We start from the raw sequence: 23,963 nt of genomic DNA on the forward strand, positions 1-23,963 counted from the left end.
GTGCAGCCAGGTTCTGGGTGACAGTATTGGGGGCTCTGGGGGTACAGTGCAGGGAGGTTGTGTGTGACAGTACTGAGGGCTCTGGGTGACAGTATTGGGGGGCAGTGCAGGGATGTTCCAGGTGACAGTACAGGGGGGCACTCGGGTGCAGGGAGGTTCTGGGTGACAGTATTGGGGGCTCTGGGGGTGCAGTGCAGGGATGTTCCAGGTGACAGTACTGGGGGCTCTGGGTGACAGTACAGGGGGGCTCTGGGGTTGCAGTGCAGGGAGGTTCCAGGTGACAGTATTGGTGGCTCTGGGGGTGCAGTGTAGGGAGGCTCTGGGTAACAGTACTGGGGGGCAGTGCAGGGATATTCCAGGTGACAGTACTGGGGGCTCTGGGGGGGCAGTGCAGCCAGGTTCTGGGTGACAGTATTGGGGGCTCTGGGGGTACAGTGCAGGGAGGTTGTGTGTGACAGTACTGAGGGCTCTGGGTGACAGTATTGGGGGGCAGTGCAGGGATGTTCCAGGTGACAGTACAGAGGGGCACTGGGGTGCAGGGAGGTTCTGGGTGACAGTACTGGGGGGCAGTGCAGGAATATTCCAGGTGACAGTACTGGGGGCACAGTGCAGGGAGGTTCTGGGTGACAGTACTGGGGGCTCTGGGGGTGCAGTGCAGGGATGTTCCAGGGGACAGTACAGGGGGGCACTGGGGTGCAGTGCAGGGAGGTTCCAGGTGACAGTACAGGGGGGCACTGGGGTGCAGTGCAGGGAGGTTCTGGGTGACAGTACTGGGGTCTCTGGGTGACAGGACAGGGAGGGTCCAGGTGCCAGACTTGGGGCTGCCGTCTCCCCCCTCACCTCCTCGGCGTGCTTCCTCAGTGCCTTCTCCCGCTCGTACTGGGTGAGCAGTTGCTCGTTGTCTTCCCGCAGCAGCTCCAGCTCCACCTCATGCTCCTGGTTCTCGGCACACACGGCTTCCAGGTTCTCCAGCACGGCCACCACAAGCGGCATCAGCTGCTTCACCGCGTCCTCCTCATAGCGGCCGATAAGCCTCTCTAACTCCCGGTAGATGGAGGCGGCCAGGCCGGACACTCGCTCCGACATGACAGCCCCAGCTGCGCCGCCAGTCTCCTCCTGGTACACCAGGCCGCCCTCCTCCAGCTCCATGGCCGCGGCCTGACTGCTACCCGGGCCCCGGAGCCGACACCACCGCTACTGGGGACACAGGCCTGACGTCAGCGCTGGGCGGAGTCATAGACAGGACCGCCCTTCGCTGCCAGTACCTCACTGGTCTCCGCCCCTCTCCTGAGCCCCGCCCTCATTTACTCATTCCCAGATTCCTGAATGCTTCCTCGAGACATCTGCATAGTCTCCTCCCACTTCATAATAGGACCGCCCTCATTTATCCCAACCCCTCCCCTTTATACATAGACCTCCCTCCAGTCCTCCTTACACATGGATATCTGCTCCTCCTTCATCGATAGCTTCCTCCATATCGCTGGAGGTTCCCTCCTTGCCTTCCTTACACATGGACGGGTCCTCCTTTATTCCCAGCTCTTACTTTAACCCATGACTTCCTCGGTAGAGGTGTCAGCAGTCCATGTCCATTATCACCTCAACAATTACAAATCTGCTCCAACCCCCCCTGGACTGGTCTTCCTCTCTCCTAGACTGTTCTTACAAGTCCTTCATTCCCCCTAGACTGGTCTTCCTCTCTCCTAGACTGTTCTTACAAGTCCTTCATTCCCCCTAGACTGGTCCTTCTCTCTCCTGGACTTGTCCTCCTAGACTGGTTCTCCTCTCTCCTGGACTTGTCCTCCTAGACTGGTTCTCCTCTCTCCTAGACTGATCTTACAAGCCCCTGGATTGAGCCTTCATTCCCCAGGAGAGGTCCTTCTCTCTCCTGGATTGATCCATCATTCCCCCTAGATTGGTCCTCCTCCTGCTTGGACTGATTCTTCAACCTCCTGGACTGATTCTCTCTCCTGGACTGGTCCTCACATCTCCTGGACTTGTGCACCTCCCTACTGGACTAGTCTTTTACTTGTGTATCTTTTCTTCTTTCAATCTTCTATGGATACCTCAAACATGGATATCTAATAGTCTTCTTCTCATCCATAGATGACTACTTCTGCCAGTCCAGAGAGGAGGACCGTCCTTCTCTTTCTCCTCCTTCTGGGGGTCGTTCTCATCCATAACTTCTACTCCCCTCCCTGTCTTCCTCCTGGTTCTCTCCTCCTTTATCCCTTCTTCTCTTCCTCATTGCTCATGGTCTCCTCCTTTGTCTCCTCCTCCATGATCCCCTTCTCCTCCCTTCTTCCATGTTTATCTCTAGATCCTGATCTCCGCCTCCTCTCCTTATGTTAACCACCTCCTTCTCCTCCTTATACTTGGTTTCCCTCCTCTCTCATCATCTTCTCCTGGCAACCTCCTCCTTATTCATCTTGACCCTCCCTTCATTCCATCTACTCTAGTCTGCTCATCTCCATGTTCTCTTCTGTGACCTCCTCCAGTCCAACCTCTGTCTCTGACAGCTTTTCCTTTTTGCCTTTTTTTTTTTTACAACTTTTTCAAGTGTTTATTTCTGTTAATGTTGATGATTATGACTTACATCCAAGGAAAACACAAAAGTCATCATCTCAAAAAATTAACCAAAACAGCTGCAAAGCTAAGCCTTACAAAGTTCAGTAGGCGACACAATCATGGGGAAGACTGATGACTTGACAGATTTCCAGAAAGCAGCCACTGACACTCCACAAGGGGGATAAGCCTCAAAAGGTCATTGCTAAAGAAGCGGGCTGTTCACACAGCGCTGTATCAAAGCATATTAATGGAATGTTAAGTCTTAGGAAAAAGTGAGGTAGAAAAAGCAACCGGGATAACCGCAGCCATGATAGGATTGTTAAGAAAAGGCCATTCAAAAATTTGAGGCAGATTCACAAGGAGTGGACTGCTGCTGGAGTCAGTGCTGCAAGAGTCACCACACACAGACATATACAGGACAGGGGCTATAAGTGTTACCTCCATGTGTCAAGCCACTCATGAGCAATAGACAACACCAGAAGCGTCTTACCTGCGCCAAGAGGAGCAAGAACCAGACTGTTACTCAATGGTCAAAGGTGTTTTCAGATGAAAGTAAATTTTGCATTTCATTAGTTTGGTCCCAGAGTCTGGAGGGAGAGCGGAGAGGCCGCTGTACACAATCCAATCTGCTTGAGGTCTAGTGTGAAGTTTCCACAAGCAGTGATGGTTTGCGGAGCCATGTCATCTGCTGGTGTAGGTTCACTGTGTTTTATCAAGACCAAAGTGAGCGCAGCCATCTACCAGGAGATTCTAGAGCACTTCAGGCTTCCCTCTGCCCACAAACTTTTTGAGAAGAAATTTTCATTTTCCAACAGGACTTGGCCTCTGTCCACACTGGTACCAAGACCTGGTTTAATAACCACAGTATCACTGTGTGAGATTAGCCAGCAAGCTCACACAACCTTAACCCCTTAGAGAATTTATAGGGTATTGTCAAGAGGAAGATGAGAGACCCCAGACTCAACAATGCAGACAAGCTGAAGACTGCTATCATACAACCTGGGCTTCCATAACACGAGCTCTGCAGTGTCACAGCCTGATCCCTCCAGGTCACATTGGCACATTGATGCCGTCACTCATGCAAAAGGAGCCCCGAAATATTGAGGGCGTTTACTGGACCGACTTTTCATTTTGCCAATATTTCTGTGTTACATAATTTTTTTTAACAGTTGGTCTTATATAATATTCTAACTTTCTGAGATAATGACTTTTGGATTTTCTTTGGCTTTTCAATTGAATTACAAAAAAAAAACAACTTTTTGATGATATTCTAATTTATTAAGAAGCACCTGAATGTTTGGGAATGTCAGACCCAACTGCTGAGTAGAGGTGGATGTTCACCTCCATGTCAATGTGATTGTATTGGAGGGTCAAGTCACCCCCTCCCCCAATTATCCTATGTGTGGTGAGACACAGGTAACGTCCCAATAAGATTTACTGATTTTGAATAGATACATTGATCGCACAGTGATCCAGTCATCTCTTGCACAGTTCTTATCAGTTCTAGCTACATATGCAGCACGGATATGACTGTTGGGGTGGTTTCCTTAAATGCAGCAAAATAAAAATAACTTAGATATAGCTATAACGATCTAGTGGCCTCCCTAAAGTCTGTAATAGGTTGTAAAAGGTCCTCTTTAAGTCATACACAGGTATTGAAGGAATTGAGCTTAGTAACTGACAGACTATTGTATCTCGGCTTCTTTGATTCTTGTAATGGTGCCACAGGTCTGTAGGATAGCTAATGTTATACCAGTATTTAAGAAAAGTAAAAAGGTGGAACCAGACAAATACTGTTCATTAAGTCTGACATCCATGGTATATAAAATATTTGAACATATTCTAAAGTATATAGTATAGTGAAAATTTACTAACTAATAGCTAGCATGGATTCATGAAGAACAGGTTGTGCCTAGCTAACATGCCCTATGGGCAGATGACATTTAATTGGGATAAATGTAAAGTAATGTACCCAAGCCACAGTAACAGTATAACTGCATATGCTGGAAATGGAACAACACGGGGGACAACAAAACAAGGACGGACCTGGGGATTCTGTTACAGGTAATATGAGCAGCGCTCAGTGTCAGTGCTCAGTGTCAAGCAACAGCTGCAAACGTACATAAGGTTTCAGTATGTTACAAGGGAGAATAAAAGGGGAACCTGATTCAATATGGCCTCTTATAAATATTATATGGCACTTCTATATATGTGACATGACCCCTCTGTAAATGTCAAATGAGCAATCTATAAATACATTATCATCCCTCTATAAAAATATCTCTCCTCTATAAATATGATTTATAACTGTATCATGACTATTATATAAATGTAATATGACTCCTCTAAAATGTAATATCAACCTTCTATGAATAGAATATTACCTCTATAAATGTATATCACCCCTCTATAAGGCTAAGTTCACATCTGCACCGTGGTCTCTGCCGCAAAAACCGAAAGCAATCAGTGGTGAGAAAAGTCCTGCACGTAGTATAAATACCCAGGAACACTGGTGGATCCCATTATAGTCTATGGCAGGGGTAGGGAACGTACGGCTCTCCAGCTGTTGCAAAACTACAACTCCCAGCATGCATACTGGCTCTGCTGTTCTGGGAACTCCCATGGAAGTGAATGGAGCATGCTGGGAGTTGTAGTTTCACAGCAGCTGGAGAGCCAAAGGTTCCCTACCCCTGGTCTATGGGGTCGGGGGTAACCTCTGTTTTACTAGTCCTCCTATCTGTTGTTTGGGCCCCCCGGTGGACTCAAAAAATGGAGAGCTATGCACTAATATGAACATAACCTTAATAGAATATTGCCCTGCTATATATGTGGTTTATTGGTAATATCGCCCCTTTTTAAATATATCAACCCTATAATTGTAATATTGCATCTCTATAAATGTAATATAACCCCTCTATAAATGTAATGTCACCCTTTATAATTTTAATATTAGTCCTTTATATATGTAATATAACTCTTCTATAAAAAGTAATATAAATGTGCATTACCTATCTATAAATGTATTATTGCCCTTCCATAACTGTAATGTCACCGCTTTAGAAATTAAATATTAGTCCTATATATATATATATATATATATATATATATATATATATATATACACTATGACCCCACTATAAGTGTCATATCACCCCTCTATGATGGTAACGTCACTCCTGTAAATGTATTACTATCTCCCTATAAATGTAATGTTACCACTCTATATATTTGTAATTTGACCCTTTCACTTGTGTCTTTTTCTGCCTTACTAGTTATATAACTATGAGTGTATACTGGGACATCATGGATCCAGGTCAACGTGCCCATAATATTATGGACAGAACGGCTTGTAACAGAAGACAGGTACCCCGGTGGTGGTGGCAGCTGGGACATCCAATACAGTGCACTACAGGAATAACGGTGAAGAAGTTGTATGAAGATGGTTATCTCCTTTAAGAATGGTTTACATAGCTGAATCTGAAATGAGTAGTCTAAACATGGAGGCAACATGCAGCGCAGATACAGCCATGTGAACTAACCCTAAAGGGCTCACTCATGGTGAAAAGGAGAACACCAGATATTTCCATGGTGGAGCCCAGGGCAGGTGGCTGCATTATGTCACCAGAGCTGTCATCTCCTTGCCTTACACATAATTATTATGATATGTTATTACACTTCAGAACAGGATCGTGTGTAGAAAGCAGCAAATGGAGCAAATTCTTCTAAAATTTCCTGCACAACTGAGGGAGATCAACACCATAATATCAGGGGCTGCATTGTCACAGAGCTCTATGTACTCAGCAAGTCTACAGTATAGAAGTATACATCTTTCTCATGTTCTCTATAACATGTTTGGAAACTACTGTGGGGTTTCTGTATGTAACTGACACTATAGCGCCTAGGGGTGTCCATGCCTGGACTGGCCATTGGAGAGAATGGTCCAGCCCCTGTTACGGTGGTGAGAACCTGTGACAGGTGACCCTTTCCAAAGGAACTGCTTTGTTAGCAAGCAAGATGATAAAGAACTGGTCCAGGGCCACAAAAAGGAGGTGGGAAAGGAAGCAAACACCTAGAATTGTGTGACAAAACTAACACAAAATAGGTGCTTATTCAGAGCCTTGCTGTAGGCCGTCCTTATAAACTGTAAGGGGACAGGACCACCACTATGCAAGGATCGACAGGGGTCATATAGATCAGTCAGGAAGTGACAGCATATCCGAGCTCCACTTGTTATAATGAGAAAATCCTGTGAATAAAAAGGTGTAAAAGTAATACATGCTAAAATCCCTTAGCAGCACAGAGTATTTTAGGAGCCATTTTTACAGCAATGATTTGATGTCATATTCATCTGTGCAGAAATAAAACAAAGGAAAAGTCGAGACTCCGTGTTATTTGTATCATGGATTTACTGACAAAGATTTTATAATAATTTCTATGACACTTCACTTTATATATTCTCACTGTGGACACAAGCAGCAGCAAAATGTGACAAATAAGCAAGCTGGATGGCAACGATACCAATAGGTGCCTGGTTCTTACAGAACAGTAGCCCCATTGGCCACATGTCTAAAATTAAACATTAAAAGGGATGTCCATGATCAGAAAAACATGACTTCTTTCTTCCAAAAACAGTGCCACACCTGTCCAAGGGTTGCATGTGGTTTTGCAGTTCAGTCTCATTCACTGCAATACCAGGCACAGTGCATTGTTCCCTTCTGTAGTGAAGGTATGGATGAGGAACATACATAAGACTGAAGTGAACAGTGAAATATAAAACATATGAAGAGCATAAAAGCTGTAGAAACCCGATGTGCAACCCAAATATAATACTATCCCCCAATGACAATATACACCGAGTGGTGCGTACAGGCAGAATACAGCAAAAGTGCACAAGTCACAATACAACCAAACCAACTGTAAGTATACCAGAAAATATTTATACTGGAGACACTGACATGACAGAAGGGGGAGGAGGATGGCGATGGTGAATCCCACCTCTTCCAATATCTGTGTCATGTGGCTCCATACATATCCAGTAGGACCATATTGTGACCACAATGCCATCTGAAAATAGACCTTCCTTGAAGAAATCAAGCTTGTTTCTTCTGCGTCTATGAGAAATGAATGATTAGTAATAGGTATCTGTTTAGTTAGTAAGAATACCAGGATCCAAGATCGGACAATCACGTCTTATAACTCCCAACCCACCCTCATCCCAGTGGTGAGATGGAATCAATCCATCTTCTACTATATCAATAACGGAGGCCATAATGAACAGCAGTTCTGGTGGTACCAAAATATGAACTCCATCCATCCTCTACTATATTTATAAAGGAGGCTATATAGGACAGAAAGCCTGCTGGCACCAAGTAATGTGATTATTCTTTCCTTTCCCATGTGACAGTTTTTTTTCTAAAAAATTTTTTTATGAATGTCTGAATTTAAATGTCACATATGAAATAAATAGGATACGCAGGGCTACACGGAGCTACCAGCAAATTCTCTAGCTCGTAATTCTTACCCAGTCACCCCAAACATAAAACACTGCATGAAGAGGCTCGGTGAAGATGGCGGAGAAGGTGTGCAGGTGTCTGATTGGACCTTGTAACTCATAAAAGGACAACTGTCCAGCCTCATAATCCAGATATATCCTGAAGTTCTGAGAGGAGACGTAGTGCGAAATCTGGCTGACGTCACTGGAATGGATCGCCGAATACTCATTATTGAATTTACATAATCCCCAGGACTTGTTGTTGTTTCCAATATAGGATTGGACGCCTTTCCTGTCAATACTGGGATAGCACACCCCTATCATCCAGTCTCCTGATGCACTGGTTTCCACTTCCCAATAATGTCGTCCTGAGGAGAAGCTCCTGGTGCTTAATACTTGGCAATACTGGAACCTCTCTGGGGTTTCAGGACGACAATGATTTAGATCAGACCAGACCACAGTTTTCAGATCCCCGGATACTGAGACATAATTACCAGCCGTGTTCAGATCCAGCGCTATATCCAAAGACTCGGACACATAAATCCCTCTTTTCACTCCTGTCATAATGTCAGCTAATCCAGCATGTAAGGCTGCGGAAATCAGACCTTCATCTAGATCTCCAGCCTCATGGACCTTCTTATCTTCTCTCTCTCTGTCTTCATCATCTCCCTCCTGACGGTCATAAAAGTCATCTCTTATGGATACCCTTCCTTGTAACACAGTGACAGGATCGCTCATGCGACACAGCTCCTCAACATCGAACATCTTCCTGGACAGCTCGTCCTTCTTTATCTCCAACTGCTGCATCAGGTTAGAGACTGTGTGTGACACCTGCTCTTCCCAGACGGAGATTTCACTTAGGACCCTCTTCTCCAGATGGTCAAGCTGTTCTCGAATGTCTCTAAACAGGACATTGACTTGCTTTGTCACACTGGCTGCTTTTTCTTGCACGTCTGTTCTTCGTTTTTGTAAGTTCTTAACTCTTTTCTCGGTCTTCTTTTTCTTTACAGTCAACTTTTCTAAAAAATGTACTAGTTTGTCTCTCTTCTTTTCAAAAGCTGCATTGATGGGCTCCACATAGTGTCCTTTATGTTCTCCAAAAGCAATGCAAGATACACAAATGCAGACTGCATCTTTGGAGCAGTAGTATTCAAGGATCTTCTTGTGTGTGGAACATTTTCTCTTTCCAAAAGAAGTGGTAGGATCAGATAAGACATGTTCTGGGGACTTGCTGTGAACCTTTAGGTGACTCTCACACAGCGAAGCTTCACACAATAGGCAGGATTTGACAGCAGGTACTGGGGAATTGATACAGTAAGTGCAGAATATCCCCGCTGCTTCATGGTCTTCGTGAGACATGGATGAGCACTCTGCTGGGTGGCAGAGATTCAGGTTCTTCTGCAATGCTGGTCTCTCGTGAAACCTTTTTCTGCATTCAGGACAGGTGTAAACTCCAGACTCCTGCTGTGTGTCCAGCTCACGATCTATGCACCCCTGGCAGAAGCTGTGCCCACACCTCAGGGTGACAGGATCTGTGTAAATGCTGAGGCAGATGGAGCAATTCTGCCCATACTTGAAGTCAGCAGATGCCATAATTGCAATCAGGAAGTGTCTCTTTATCTGGCAAATCCAGTTTCAATATCCACAATTGCTCTACTCACCGGGAAAAGTCTTAATTCTTCCTTTGTTGTAACTTTTTTCGTGATTTAGATGGCTTGGGGTTGATACGGCATATTTCCCCCTGCGGTTATGCCCTGAATACACAGACGTACCTTTTTTTTTTTTTCCTGTGTCTCTTTCTCTGTGAGAACGGAACACCAAACCGTCAGCTGTGTTGAAAATTACGCCGTTGCCAGCAGAGTTCGCCATCTTGTGGCAAAAAAGCAGAAGACAAGAAGATTAGTTAGTTTATTAAATACATAGTAGCAAAAACTCCACAAGAGGAATGTCAATGCCATGGGTGACCACCAGGAGCTGATCAGAGTGATGAAAGGAGCCCACCTGTGCATATATCCTTACTGAATTATATTGTTCATCCATATATCCTTAGTGAATGCATTGTTTATGTATGTGTCTAGTGGCGTAACTACCGCCATAGCAGCAAAGGCAGCTGCCACAGGGCCCGGGACATTAGGGGCCCGGTGACAGCCGCAAACGCTGCTATCATTATACTCAGGGGTCTTTTCGGACCCCCGAGTATAATGATTGGCGGACCGGGAGAGGTAAGAAACATAAAAAACACTGTTACTTACCTCTCCACAATCCTGGCCAGGCCTCCTTCCTAGTTGTCTGACGTCTCTGAAGTCACATGAACCCGGCCTGCGTCCCGGGTCATGTGACGTCCGACGTCATTGAAGAAGGACGGCAGCGGAGGCCGACAGCATAGGAGCCGTGGGACAGGTAAGAAATATCAGCCAATCCGAACAGCACGCTCGCATAGAAATGAATGGACGTAGCCGGGTTAAGCGGCCGGCCACCGTCAAAGCGGAAGTACCAGGTGCATCCATTCATTTCTATGGAGCGTGCTGTTCGGATTGGCTGATCCGAACAGTACTCACTCATCTCTAGTAAGAAACAGTAGTTTTTTATGTTTTTATTCCCCCGGGTCTTCGATTATTATACTCTGGGGTCTGAAAAGACCCCAGAGTATAATAATTGTTTATGGGTGTCCACAGTGGGACATAATACTGTGTGCAGGGGCCACTATGGGACATAATACTGTGTGCAGGGGCCACTATGGGGGATAATACTGTGTGCAGGGGCCACTATGGGGGATAATACAGCACGCAGGAATGCGTAGGAGGGGGTCGGTCGTAGTCTTCGGCGTCTGTGTCGGTCGGGGGGCATGTCAAAAGTTCACCACGGGGCCCCGCCATTCCTAGTTATGCCACTGTATGTGTCATCAGTATATTACATTGGCATGTCTGTATACAAGTAACGTCAGGGGGATTTCTCCCTGCAATCGTAATATCAGATACACTGCCAAGGCAATTTTATTGCTTTACAAATTCATGGCCCCATCAGAATCAGTCAGGCACAAGAGAGGGGGAGTTGTGACTGGACATTGACCTTAGGCAGCTGTAGATTATTCATCTCTCTAAGGTGCAGATGAAACCAATAATTTCCCAGCTTTCCAAGGTGTGGAAAGGAGAAGGAGAGAGCACTCTGAAAGGAGTTGTGGCTAAGCACAAACCAGGAGCTTTGCCTTACAAAAGAATGAATATCTTGCCGCTTTGTCATACCTTGTAAACCAGCATACAAGCTAGGCGCGCCAAACCCACCTGAGAGATCCTTCAAGCTCCATAGAAACAATAGGACTCTAGTTTTCAGGTTTTTCTCCTTTTATTTTAAAAAAGATTTTTGTTTTTCTTGTCATCGTTTATCTTTCTCTCTCATATATAGCACTGAACAACTTGGGTATTAACTCGTTAAATGTAGTGGTGCTTTGTATTTGCTCTGTTACTGTTACAGAGATGCGTGCACACGGAAGTGAGGTTTTTGCTGAGCCCAAAGTCAGCAGTGGTGACAGCAAGTATTTGGGGTGGCTTGACTGTGTTGGAGTGTGACTTAGGCTTAATTTACAGCCTTAATGAGGGGTGAGTGTAAGGGTTGATTCACACTAGCGCTTGTATTCCGTCCACATGGAGACCCTCCCCCCCCCGAACGGAATACCAACGCTAATGCAAGCGCTGTTCAGTTAAGCACATGGAGCCCATAGACTATAATGGGCTCCATGTGCTTGCTGCGCACTGACCGCACAATTCATTCGTGCGGGCAGTGCGCGGCAAGCACACGGATCCCATTATAGTCTATGGGCTCCATGTGCTTTGCAATTGCGATCGCATTCCGTCGGGGGGGGGGGGGGGTGTCCATGCGGACGGAATACAAGCGCTAGTGTGAACCAACCCTAAGATTAAGTGAATAGAGTGAATGGACCCATGACAGCCGCACCTACGTCACGTGTTGGGCGGCAGCAGGAGTGGGGTGATACATTTAATGCACCCATCAGATGGTTTTAGCAGCCACTCCTATTGTAGTTTTTCTGTGCAAATCTTTCTGGTAGTTTACACTTTTTTGGCCAGATAGTTAAAATAGCACATGTGATATTAAGGACAATGTAAACAAAAAGGAGGAGAAAAATGCTTCTTAAATTTTCTTTTTTTTGTTTTCCTACTCCATTATGGCAATATTTATGTATGTGACAAATTGGGGGAGATTAGCAAAATGTGTCACAATTTTTACATAATTTGCAGTAAACTAACATGCTATGTTCCAAATTTATCAAGTGTTTTGCCCGAGTCTCATTGAGGACATATCCTAAGTTTAGACTTTGTGCGCTAAAAATGCGCCAAGAACTTTTAAGCCAACTAATAGGAGGTGTAATGTTAGGCCAGACAGTCTAAGGCTGGGTTCACACGGGTTTTTTGGACCGGATTTTGGAATCCGCTTCAGAATCCGTCTCAAACAACCGCCTCCCATTGACTTCAATGGGAGCTGTTTCTTCCCACTAGCGGAAAAAAAAAGCGAGCTGCCCTTTCTTGCCGCAGATTCCCGATGCGACACTCCCTCCCGACTAGGCCCATTCATTTGGGCCTAATCCAGAGCGGAAAGCCACGACTGATGGAATGCTGTTACAGTCACGGCTAGCTGCGGGAGGCATTTTTTGGACCGGATTCTGAGGTAGATTCCAGTGTCAAAATCTGGTCCAAAAAACCTCTGTGAACCCAACCGAAGAGTCCATTCATACGGAGGAAAATGGTGAGGAATTTCCTCTGCATTCTTATCCAGCCAAGAACCTCATGTGCCGAGTTAAATATTCCACAAACTTGAGGACCTATCAAGATGTCATGTGACCGGCCTACATGGAAAATAGGAAAGGAAAGCCACCGAGTGTCATAAGCAAACACAGCAGGTTTATTACACAGTATACAATATACACAAAACTTCTTTCCTATTACAGATCAGGAGTAAACTGCAGCATGTAACACAACAACGACAACTAGAGATGAGCAAATAATATTCGATTGAATACCTCGCTCCCATAGGAATGTGTGTAAGCGGCCAAACACGAAGGGGTTAAGCGCAGTGAATATTCGATGCGCTTAACCCCGTGGTGTTCGGCCGCTTACACGCATTCCTATGAGCGAGATATTCGATCGAATACTATTCGCTCATCTGTAATGACATCACTTTGTCCCAGGAAGGAGGCGAGGGGAACTTTTAGAGGTTTTCCATCATCTTATAGGCCAAGAAAGTTCTCATTCACTGAGATCAAGCAAAGACGCTCAAAACTAAATGTAATGTAAATCAGAACGTTGTAAAACTTTTCATAGTAACATTAGTGATACCTTTAACAAAAAGAAAAATAGTTTAGCAGCTTGGTGTTCTGAGCAGTTTGCAGGTCCTTAAGCCTTAAGTAGGGCTGTTATGAAATAAACTTCCCTATAAGGTCCTGGCCTGGTCCATACTAGTTATTCTCTATAGGAGAGACAATTAGGGACAATCTTTGGGCTGTACTAGTCAAGTCCTGAATTATGATTATGAAGACAGTAAGTGTCTGGTCTGGGGTCTATAACTGTTTGGGGGGTCTGTATTTAAGGGATCTGGTTTGGGGTTTGCAGTCTGTATTTAGGGGGTCAGGGATCTGTCATGTTTAAATAGACTGGTTGGGGTTATAATTCGGAGTCTTAATTTATTGCAGGGTAGAAATTTCATTAGATTTCATCTAGAGTCTATATTTAGGGAGTCTGGCCTGGGGTCTGTATTTATTCTGGTGTACACATTTTAATTAGGTCTGATCTGTGGTCTCATGTGATGTCTGTATTTGGGTATGTTCACACGGCGGAAAATGGATTCCGCGTGTGAACAGACTGCGCAGCTAGCCACGATGGAATGCCGATGCAGTGCACCAGCATCCGTCACAGCATTCCGCTCCATATTAGGCCCGAGTGAATGGACCTAATCGGGAGGGAGTCTCGCAACATGGACGCCGTGACCGAGTCAGCCACGGAAGCCGCGGGAAGAAGGGGTATGTCACTTTTTTTTTCCACTACTAACTAGCGGAAAAAAGAAGCGAGCAGCTCCCATTGAAGTCAATGGGAGCCGTTTTTGGCAGCGGATTTTGAGGCGGATTTCACGTAAAAATCAGCTGCCAAAAAACTCTGTGTGAGCTAGCCCTTTAGAGAGTCTGTAATTATTCAGGTATACCTATTTAGGTGCTCTATAAAGTAAATAAACGAATATATGACACTGGGCAAAAATAATATAAGTACAAATATCAGAATAAATATTTGAGGTGAATGTTTTTGAGCGTACAGTCCTGACCTGGAACATCAGGTATCATGTAGTCGTCTCTTCTCATTCCTGATTCTCAACCAACTGTTTTGTACCATGAATGCAGCATGAAGGGGCTCAGTGAAGGTGACCGAGACCGTGTACAAGTATCTAACAGGATTACTCAGTTCATAAAAGGACAGCCGACCGCCATTGTAATCCAGATAGACTCTCACACCATTACAGGAAGCCCTGGAGGGTAATGAGATGATATGACCATTATATAGTACCATGAGCCTGCCATCACACCTCTGCAGACACCAGGACTTGTTATTACATCCAAGACTGGACTGGTCCCCTCTCCTGTCCATACTGGAATAACACACCCCTATTCCCCAATTCCCATAGTCACTGGTCTCCACCTCCCAGTAATATCGCTCAGAATTAAAACTTCTGGTACTTACAACCTGGTTACCCTCAAATCCTTCATTTTTTTCTGGAATATTCTGGATTGTTTCAGAGTGATTCACAGTCTTCAGGTCATCCGATACCTGAATATTATAAGCAGCTGTGGTGGTGTCCAGTACTAAGTCTGCAGGCTTTTGTATATAAAACCATATGTTTAGTCCTAACATGATGTCACATAGTCCTATTTGTAATGTCTTTGAGATCAGACGCACATCCAGACCACCAGCATTGTGTAATAGTTTACAACTTCTCTCTCCTTGTATTATGTCACCTGTAGAGGACTGTTGTTCTTGTAGGACACTAAAAGGATTGGTCTCATGACACAGCGCCTCGGCCCGACGTTTACTCATTAACAGCTCATCCTTCTTTTTCTCCAGCTCCTGGATCAGCTTCTCATAAGGATTTAAAGTCTCTTCTTTCTTTAACAAGATGTCAGTGACGAGAGTTTCCTCTAGGACCAGCAATTGTCTTCTGACCTCTCGGAACCGATCATGGACTCTTTTAGTTACCACACCTGCCTTTTCCTCTACTTTTCTCATGTCCTCCTGTAAATGTTGGACTTCTCTCTCAGTCTCCTCTATATCTGAGTTCATTGTCTCCACAAGCTTTCTCAATCTCTCCTTCTTCTTCTCAGAAGCCTCATTTAATGGTTCCACTTGGTGGTCACGGTGCTCAGAATCCAAACAGCAGGAAAAACAGATACAGGACTCATCCACTGTGCAGTAATACCCCAGGATTTTCTTGTGGATGGGGCATTTCTGGTTCTCCAGGTTGGTGGGGTCAAGTAATGTATGCTGTACCGACCAGTTATGGTTTTGGAGATGTTGCTTACACATGGAGGTCTCACACTGCAGACAAGTTTTAACAGCAGGACATGACAGGTCACAGTAATTGCAGAAGACGTCGGTGTCATCATTTTCTTCTTGCGTAGAGTGGAAATGCTCTGCAATATTGCTAAGGTTTATGTTTTTGCTTAGGACAGGTCGAGATCTGAATCTTTTCCTGCATTGAGGGCACATATAGAAGTTTGACAGCGTTTCCCATGCATGATCAATACATCTCCGACAGAAATTGTGTCCACACCACAGGGTCACTGGATCTTGAAATACATCTAAGCAAATAGAGCATTTTAGTTCAGCTTTTAGGTCTGCCATAGCTAAAAATCACAACGAATAAAAGAGAAACTTGTTTAAGTAGCCACTCCTCTCTGTCCGGGACTTCCCTAATGCTCGTGTAACTGAGATATCTGCTGGAATGGAGGAGGCGTATCGTCCTGCCTTCTAGCAAAGGGTTTTGTAAGATTCATGCACATTTACAGTTAGAGTACGCACATATCTCTGACTTTAGGAGAGTACAGCTATATCAGACTGTAGTACGATATACATATTCCTGACTGTAGTAGGGTACACCTTTATCGGACTGTAGTAGGGTACACCTATTCCTGAGTGTAGGAGAGTACACCTATTTCTGACTGTAGTAGGGTACACCTATTCCTGACTGTAGGAGAGTACACCTATTTCTGACTGTAGTAGGGTACACCTACAGTCCTATGAAAAAGTTTGGGCACCCCTATTAATCTTAATCATTTTTAGTTCTAAATATTTTGGTATTTGCAACAGCCATTTCAGTTTGATATATCTAATAACTGATGGACACAGTAATATTTCAGGATTGAAATGAGGTTTATTGTACTAACAGAAAATGCGCAATATGCATTAAACCAAAATTTGACCGGTGCAAAAATATGGGCACCTCAACAGAAAAGTGACATTAATATTTAGTACATCCTCCTTTTGCAAAGATAACAGCCTCTAGTTGCTTCCTGTAGCTTTTAATCAGTTCCTGGATCCTGGATGAAGGTATTTTGGACCATTTCTTTCTACAAAACAATTCAAGTTCAGTTAAGTTAGATGGTCGCCGAACATGGACAGCCCGCTCTCAAATGATCTGAAAACAAAGATTGTTCAACATAGTTGTTCAGGGGAAGGATACAAAACGTTGTCTCAGAGATTTAACCTGTCAGTTTCCACTGTGAGGAACATAGTAAGGAAATGGAAGACCACAGGGACAGTTCTTGTTAAGCCCAGAAGTGGCAGGCCAAGAAAAATATCAGAAAGGCAGAGAAGAAGAATGGAGAGAACAGTCAAGGACAATCCACAGACCACCTCCAAAGAGCTGCAGCATCATCTTGCTGCAGATGGTGTCACTGTGCATCGGTCAACTATACAGCGCACTTTGCACAAATAGAAGCTGTATGGGAGAGTGATGAGAAAGAAGCCGTTTCTGCACGTACGCCACAAATAGAGTTGCCTGAGGTATGAAAAAGCACATTTGGACAAGGCAGCTTCATTTTGGAAACAAAAATTGAGTTGTTTGGTTATAAAAAAAAGGCGTTATGCATGGCGTCCAAAAAGAAACAGCATTCCAAGAAAAACACATGCTACCCACTGAAAAATTTGGTGGAGGTTCCATCATGCTTTGGGGCTGTGTGGCCAATGCCGGCATCGGGAATCTTGTTAAAGTTGAGGGTCGCATGGATTCCACTCAGTATCAGCAGATTCTTGAGAATAATGTTCAAGAATCAGTGACGAAGTTGAAGTTACGCCGGGGATGGATATTTCAGCAAGACAATGATCCAAAACACCGCTCCAAATCCTCAGGCATTCATGCAGAGGAACAATTACAATGTTCTGGAATGGCCATCCCAGTCCCCAGACCTGAATATCATTGAACATCTGTGGGATGATTTGAAGCGGGCTGTCCATGCTCGGCGACCATCTAACTTAACTGAACTTGAATTGTTTGTCCAAAATACCTTTATCCAGGAACTGATTAAAAGCTACAGGAAGCGACTAGAGGCTGTTATCTTTGCAAAAGGAGGATGTACTAAATATTAATGTCACTTTTCTGTTGAGGTGCCCATACTTTTGCACCGGTCAAATTTTGGTTTAATGCATATTGCGCATTTTCTGTTAGTACAATAAACCTCATTTCAATCCTGAAATATTACTGTGTCCATCAGTTATTAGATATATCAAACTGAAATGGCTGTTGCAAATACCAAAATATTTAGAACTAAAAATGATTAAGATTAATAGGGGTGCCCAAACTTTTTCATAGGACTGTATTCCTGACTGTAGGAGAGTACACCTATTTCTGACTGTAGTAGGGTACACCTATTCCTGACTGTAGAAGAGTACACCTATTTCTGACTGTAGGAGTGTACACCTATTTCTGACTGTAGTAGGGTACACCTATTCCTGACTGTAGGAGAGTACACCTATTTCTGACTGTAGTAGGGTACACCTATTCCTGACTGTAGGAGTGTACACCTATATCAGACTGTAGTAGCGTACACATATTTCCTACACCTACACACATGGACAAAATTGGTGGTATGAAAGAAAAACCCACAATGGTCACAGAAATAACTTGAATAGAACCAGTACAAAGTATGTGACGGGGCAGATTGACATTATTTTACTTAGTCAATGGTATGTCCAGATGGATACAAGATTACGAGTAAGAAGTGACGACTACCACATTGCTGCTCAATAAGAAGACATATAAGGGGCTTATAATCCTTTACCTGCCCCCTGACACTGGTACGAGAGCGATTATCACCCATAACTCTCAGATTCAGCAAGATACCAATCCCTCATCTGGGTAAGATGATGATTATGTAGAGTCAAGGAAAGAAGGGAAGCACAGACTGACTGAGAAGACTGACTGTCACTGTCATTTACTTCCTTAAAGAAGGGTAAAGTTCAGGTCTGTGCAGCGTCACTGCTCTGTTTTATATGTTGTTTAACCCTTTAAGGATTCGCCTATTTTGGGTCTTAATGGCTTATCTAGTTGTGTTCCAAGAGCCCCATCTTTTATATTTTGCCAGTTATACAGTTGTAAGAGGGCTTGTTTTTTGTGAGATGAATTGTATTTTGTGGCATCAACTGGGGAACATATAATTTATTAACTCTTAACTTATTAACTCTCCAAACAAGATGACAAAATCTTAATTTATGCCAAAGACGTTATATATTTAAATATTACAACCAAGAAATTTGGAATAAGAAATTCATTAGAATGCCCTGAATGACAAATGTTGCAAGCAAATACCTTCCATTGATAGATGTACCCTAAAGTTAGAAAATGACCAAAGCTGGGTCACCATTGTGGCCAGTTATTGGTTCAGTGGGCATCTTGGGGCTCTTCCTGCATTTTTAGAGATGCCAGGAAGTAAAGACAATCAGAGGAATGGGCAGAATTGGAGTCAGAGCAGCGTGGGATCAGTGGGTATGCCGTCTTATTTTTGTACAGCCTGCAAGGTAGTTTTAATCCTAATTTTATTTCGATGGATAACCCCCTTTAATAATGGTTAACATCATGGTTCCCTCTATCTACCTTGCTATATACCCTACACTATTTATTTGGCCATGGGCTTGCGCAATAATCCAGATATATCAGATATTGGATTGGGTACAATCATCACAAGATAGCTCTGTCGAGGAGGCCTGAGATGGCCAAAGGTATAAAAACAGCTGAGGCGGGTTCACATATGCGCCTGGTCTCCGGTTTAGCCAATCCGGCCGGTTTCTATCTTCTGCCCCGCAAAACTGGACAGGAGACGGAAACCAGGCGGTTACTTTTCAAACCCATTCACTTGAATGGGTTTGCAAAGGTGACCGCACGTGTAAATCTTCTTACTTTGAACCATTCAGCTGTTTCCATATAATAAACATGAAAGATGGGAATACTCCTTAGGGTATGTTTACCTGGAGGAATTTAGAACATTTTTCCCTACTTGATCTTGCTGTGGATTCCTCAATTGATCCAGTCAAACAAGCTGCGGCGTAAAACACTCGGCTTAGCTCCATTCATGGGAGTCTAGTCAGTGAGTAAAATTTTGCCTTGGCTTTCTGCCTTGAGAAGTCCGTTTCAAATTCCTTTTCACTTTTTGCTGTGTGAACATACCCTTAAACTATCTCTAAGAGGAGATGTTATAATGACCACAATAAGGAACACACTAGTCATTTGTATATAAAAACATTTTTTATTATTTTGTGGTAATATATAAAAGAATGCACTCAATTTATTTAAAAGGATCCTAATCTCAATTTTTTCTGCCCATCACATAGGAATAGCCTTAAGAAAGGCTATTCCTCTCCTACCTTTAGAGGTCTTCTCCACGTCACCGTTCGGTTAAAATCCCTTTTTTTTTGCCGGTATGCAAAATAGTTCACTCGCAGGACTGGAGGCGGGCCTCAGCGCTCAGACAGTACTGGGGGCGTCCCCAATGCTGCCAGAGAACTCTCCAGCACCTCTTCTTCAGGAACTGCCTCTTCACGTGTCTTCTTCCGGGGGTTGGTTTCAAACTTCTAGCCCTCGGGCCTAGGACAAAGCCAACTGCGCATGCCTGCCGGCCACAAGAAAATAGCCGCTTACACAATATTGTAAGCGGCCATTTTGCATTCGACTTTGTCCTAGTCCTAGAAGTTTGAAGCCAACCCCCGGAAGAAGACGCGTGAAGATCCCGTTCCTGAAGAAGATGGAGGCGGAGCTGGAGAGTTCTCTTGCAGCATTGGGGACACCCCCAGTACTGTTTGAGTGCTGGTGCCCGCCCCCAGTGCTGTGAGAGAACTCATTTGCATACTGGCAAAAACCAGGATTTTAACCAAACGGCAGCGCGGTGAAGACATCTAAAGGTAGGAGAAGAATAGCCTTTCTTAAGGCTATTCCTACGTGATAGGCAGAAAAAAAAAAGTTTGAATGAGTTTAAAGGATAGGATCCCTTTAAAAAGTACCATATGTATGAGATTATATATATATATATATATATATATATATATATACACACACACACACACACAGAAACACTAGAAACAGATAGCGATAGTATTGTCTTTACAATTTTACAAGCTATAAGTCTAATATTTCTGGGGTAAAAAACAGCCGAGTAAAAATTCTTCAATAATAAATCAGCATCAGACACTGAAAATAACTAAAAACAGTTTTCTAAGAAATAAAAAAAAAGTGGCAGCAATGAAATCAACATGCACCAAAGTGGAAGCTAAATAATAAATCTGAACTGGTTAATGAATGGAAGAGGCTCCTATTTCTGCTACAGCCAGTTATATGGCAGACCTATATCTATGTACGAATAACAAGAATCAGTGGAGGGCTATAGGGGAAGGCCAGCAGTAGGATCTCCCATCCGAAGATAAGGAGTCAATCAGTAAAGTCTCCACTGTCCTCATCAGAAAGCTCAATAGGCTCAGTTTCTTCTGGAGTGCTGATCTGCAAACAACCATTGAATATGGTAAAACCAGCTTGTAAGGGCTCGGTGAAGATGACTATGTAGGTCTGTATATGTCTTATGGGACAAGCAAGATCATGAAAGGACAAGTGTCCTGCATTGTAATCCAGGGAGACTCTGATGTGACTGCAGGAAGTCATGCCAGGTAAGTACGCACAGGAATTATTATGTTGCATCCAGAACTCGTTCTGACGTCTCCGCAGGCACCACGACTTGGTGTTACATCCCATAAATGAATTTTTTCCTGTCTTGTCAATGCTGGCGTAACACACCCCTATCATCCAATTCTCAGACTGTCTGCTGTCCACATCCCAGTAATGGCGTCCTGCAGAGAACCGGTTAATACTTAAAACCTGGTGATGCTCGAACCGGTCCTCTTTTTTGGGGTAAGCCTGTATTATTTCTGAGTAGGCAGCAGCTTTCAGGTCATCTGACACATAAATATCATTAGCAGCCGTGTTCATATCGAGTAGTAAATCTGTACATCTCTGCTTGGGGAACCACCACTTTTTGGCTTTTGATGTTATATCTGGTAGAGATTTGTGTACAGTCCCTGTATCTCTCCCAGTGTTGCTACAGTCTTCTCTACCTATCACCAGCTCTTCTAGTATGGCTATTGGGTCATTTTTGTTGCACAGTTCCACAATACAAGTTTGCTTCAATGCTCTCTCCCTGACTTCGTTCTCCAGCTCCTTAATCTGTTCCGTAACATTGAGTAACTTTTGCTGTTTCTTTGACAAGGTGCCATCCATAGAATTATTTTCTTGTAAGTCTGCTTTTTCCTGCATTTTCTGAATGTCCTCCTTAAGTTTCTGTATTTTCCATTTGTTAAAATCTGTCTTTGCAAACATTTGCCAGAAAAGCTCTAGCAGATTTCTCTTCTTCCTCTCACAGGCCTCATTCAGCGGTACCACCGGGAGTCCCCGATATTCTTTGGACAAGTAGCAGGTGACACAGATGCAAGTTGCATCCACTTTGCAGTAATACCCCCTCATCTTATTATGGATGGGGCATTTTTTGCTTTCCAGGGCAGTAGAGGGGTCAATCAAGTTATGTTGCACTGACCTGTTGTGATACCGGAGATGTCTCCGACACATGGAGATTTCACATTGTAGACATGTTTTTTCTGCATCAGTGGGGTGGTCACAGTAGGTGCATTTGATGGAAACCTGTTCTGTAGTGCGGAACTGCTCTGCAATGTTTTTCAGGTTTACGTTTGTGGTCGGGATAGACCTTAATGCAAATTTTTTTCTGCACTGAGGGCACATAATCTTTCCTGAAGTCCTTGGGACATTTTTAATACACGTAGAGCAGAAGCTATGTCCACATACCAGGGTGACAGGGTCTTTAAAAATATCTAGACAAATAGGGCAGCACAGCTCATCTCTGAGAACTGAGTCTCTGAGATCTGCCATCATCGACGTCGAGTGCAAGAAATGAAACAGAAACTGCTTAGAAGTCCACACCCAAAGTACTAAGATTACAGAGCTCCGAGTGAACGGGAAAATGACCTCCTTGTCATGTGTCAGTGCTAAGAACTGTGAAGTCACTGGAGGAATTTATCATAAGGGGAATTCAAAGAGTCTGCTCCGCTGTAGTCTGCCATGATTGAAGTCTGCCATGATTGATAGATTTGGCACATCTAGAGGGCGAGTAATGGCAGCACATACAGTACTGGAGATGTGGTTGTGCTGTAATGAAGCAGTGCTAATGTTTTTATTAGCTTTTATTCATGTTTTAAAGGATCTGTGTGAAAAAAAATAAAACAAAAGTCTTTCATGATTTGCATTTTGCTTTTACGGTATTCACTTTGCATTACAAGTAACATAGCAGCTTTGTCCCATTTAAAGGGATCCTATCATTCACACACTATTTTTTTTTTCTAGGTACCACATCAGAATAGCCTTTAGAAAGGCTATTCATCTCATACCTTTCCTTTTCTGCGCCGCTGTTTGCCTGCAATCCTGGTTTTTCTCGGTATGCAAATGAGCTCTCTCACAGCACTGGGGGCAGGCCCCAGCACTCGAACAGCACTGGGGGCATCCCCAATGCTGCCAGAGAGCTCTCCAGCACCGCCTCCATCTTCATCTGCAACGAGGCCTTCAATGCATCTTCTTCCGGTGGCGTCTTCTTACTTCAAGGCCTCGGCAAGCTGACTGCGCATGCCCACGGCCACAAGATAAATGGCCACTTCCACATGCTCAGTCGGCTTGCCCTAGGCCCAAGACCTAGAAGTAAGAAGACGCGGTGAAGTCCTTGTTGCAAATGAAGATGGAAGTGGCGCTGGGGCCCATTGCTACAAGACAGCTCATTTACATACCGAGAAAAAACGGAATTGTAGGTGAACGGTGGCACGGAGAAGAAAAGGAAAGGTAGAAGACAAATAGCCTTTCTAAAGGCTATTCCGACGTGGTACCTAGAAAAAAATAGTGTGTGAATGATAGGATCACTTTAACTATGTCTTTGTAGAATGGGGAGAATATACAAACTCCTTGCAGATGTTGTTCCTGGCGGGATTCGAACCCAGGACTCAACGCTGCAGTGCTAACCACTGAACCACCGTGTTGCCCATGAAGGGGCGGATTCTGACGTGGATTCAGCGCCCAAATCCACCCCCTTTTGCCCCCTGTGTGAATGAGCCCTTATAGTCTATGGGGTCCATCTGGTTTTCTTAGGTAACCACTTTTTAATGCCTATAGGTTTCCGTTCAGGTGGTCCCCAAGTGGACTCCCTGAACGGAATACCGAACGCTGATGTGAACCAGGCCTTAGGAATCAAAGGTTGAAGATGCCCGGTTTTCGCTAAAATGAGTCCACTGAAGGACTATGGAATTTGCACATATCATGCAGTAAG

At 44.1% G+C, this 23,963-nt stretch overlaps 4 protein-coding genes across 6 annotated transcripts in view; all 4 read right to left on the reverse strand.

The window, feature by feature from the left end:
• Positions 1 to 1,238, reverse strand: part of SPAG9 (sperm associated antigen 9) — a 42,943-nt gene extending 41,705 nt beyond the window's left edge. The window contains exon 1 of one of the 3 annotated variants that reach the window (XM_075279434.1): positions 841 to 1,238. In XM_075279434.1, coding sequence (XP_075135535.1) covers positions 841 to 1,149 — 309 coding nt within the window. In that variant the 5' untranslated portion in view covers positions 1,150 to 1,238. The remainder of the gene's footprint in view (positions 1 to 840) is intronic. The other 2 variants (XM_075279433.1, XM_075279435.1) reach the window with 2 other exon arrangements.
• A 5,778-nt stretch (positions 1,239 to 7,016) lies between these two features.
• LOC142210361 (E3 ubiquitin/ISG15 ligase TRIM25-like) lies at positions 7,017 to 9,836 on the reverse strand. The gene has a single exon (XM_075279464.1). The coding sequence runs from the start codon at positions 9,647 to 9,649 to the stop codon at positions 8,069 to 8,071; it is 1,581 nt and encodes a 526-aa protein (XP_075135565.1). The 5' UTR covers positions 9,650 to 9,836; the 3' UTR covers positions 7,017 to 8,068.
• Positions 9,837 to 14,388: 4,552 nt separating this feature from the next.
• On the reverse strand, positions 14,389 to 15,951 carry LOC142209946 (E3 ubiquitin/ISG15 ligase TRIM25-like). The gene has a single exon (XM_075278979.1). It carries the CDS (start codon positions 15,949 to 15,951, stop codon positions 14,389 to 14,391), a length of 1,563 nt encoding a protein of 520 aa, XP_075135080.1.
• A 5,071-nt stretch (positions 15,952 to 21,022) lies between these two features.
• Positions 21,023 to 22,528, reverse strand: LOC142209947 (E3 ubiquitin/ISG15 ligase TRIM25-like). The gene has a single exon (XM_075278980.1). The coding sequence runs from the start codon at positions 22,526 to 22,528 to the stop codon at positions 21,023 to 21,025; it is 1,506 nt and encodes a 501-aa protein (XP_075135081.1).
• Between the last annotated feature and the right edge of the window lie 1,435 nt (positions 22,529 to 23,963).

The sequence above is a fragment of the Leptodactylus fuscus genome, chromosome 6, assembly GCF_031893055.1.
Source record: "Leptodactylus fuscus isolate aLepFus1 chromosome 6, aLepFus1.hap2, whole genome shotgun sequence".
NCBI classification, from domain to species: Eukaryota; Metazoa; Chordata; class Amphibia; order Anura; family Leptodactylidae; genus Leptodactylus; species Leptodactylus fuscus.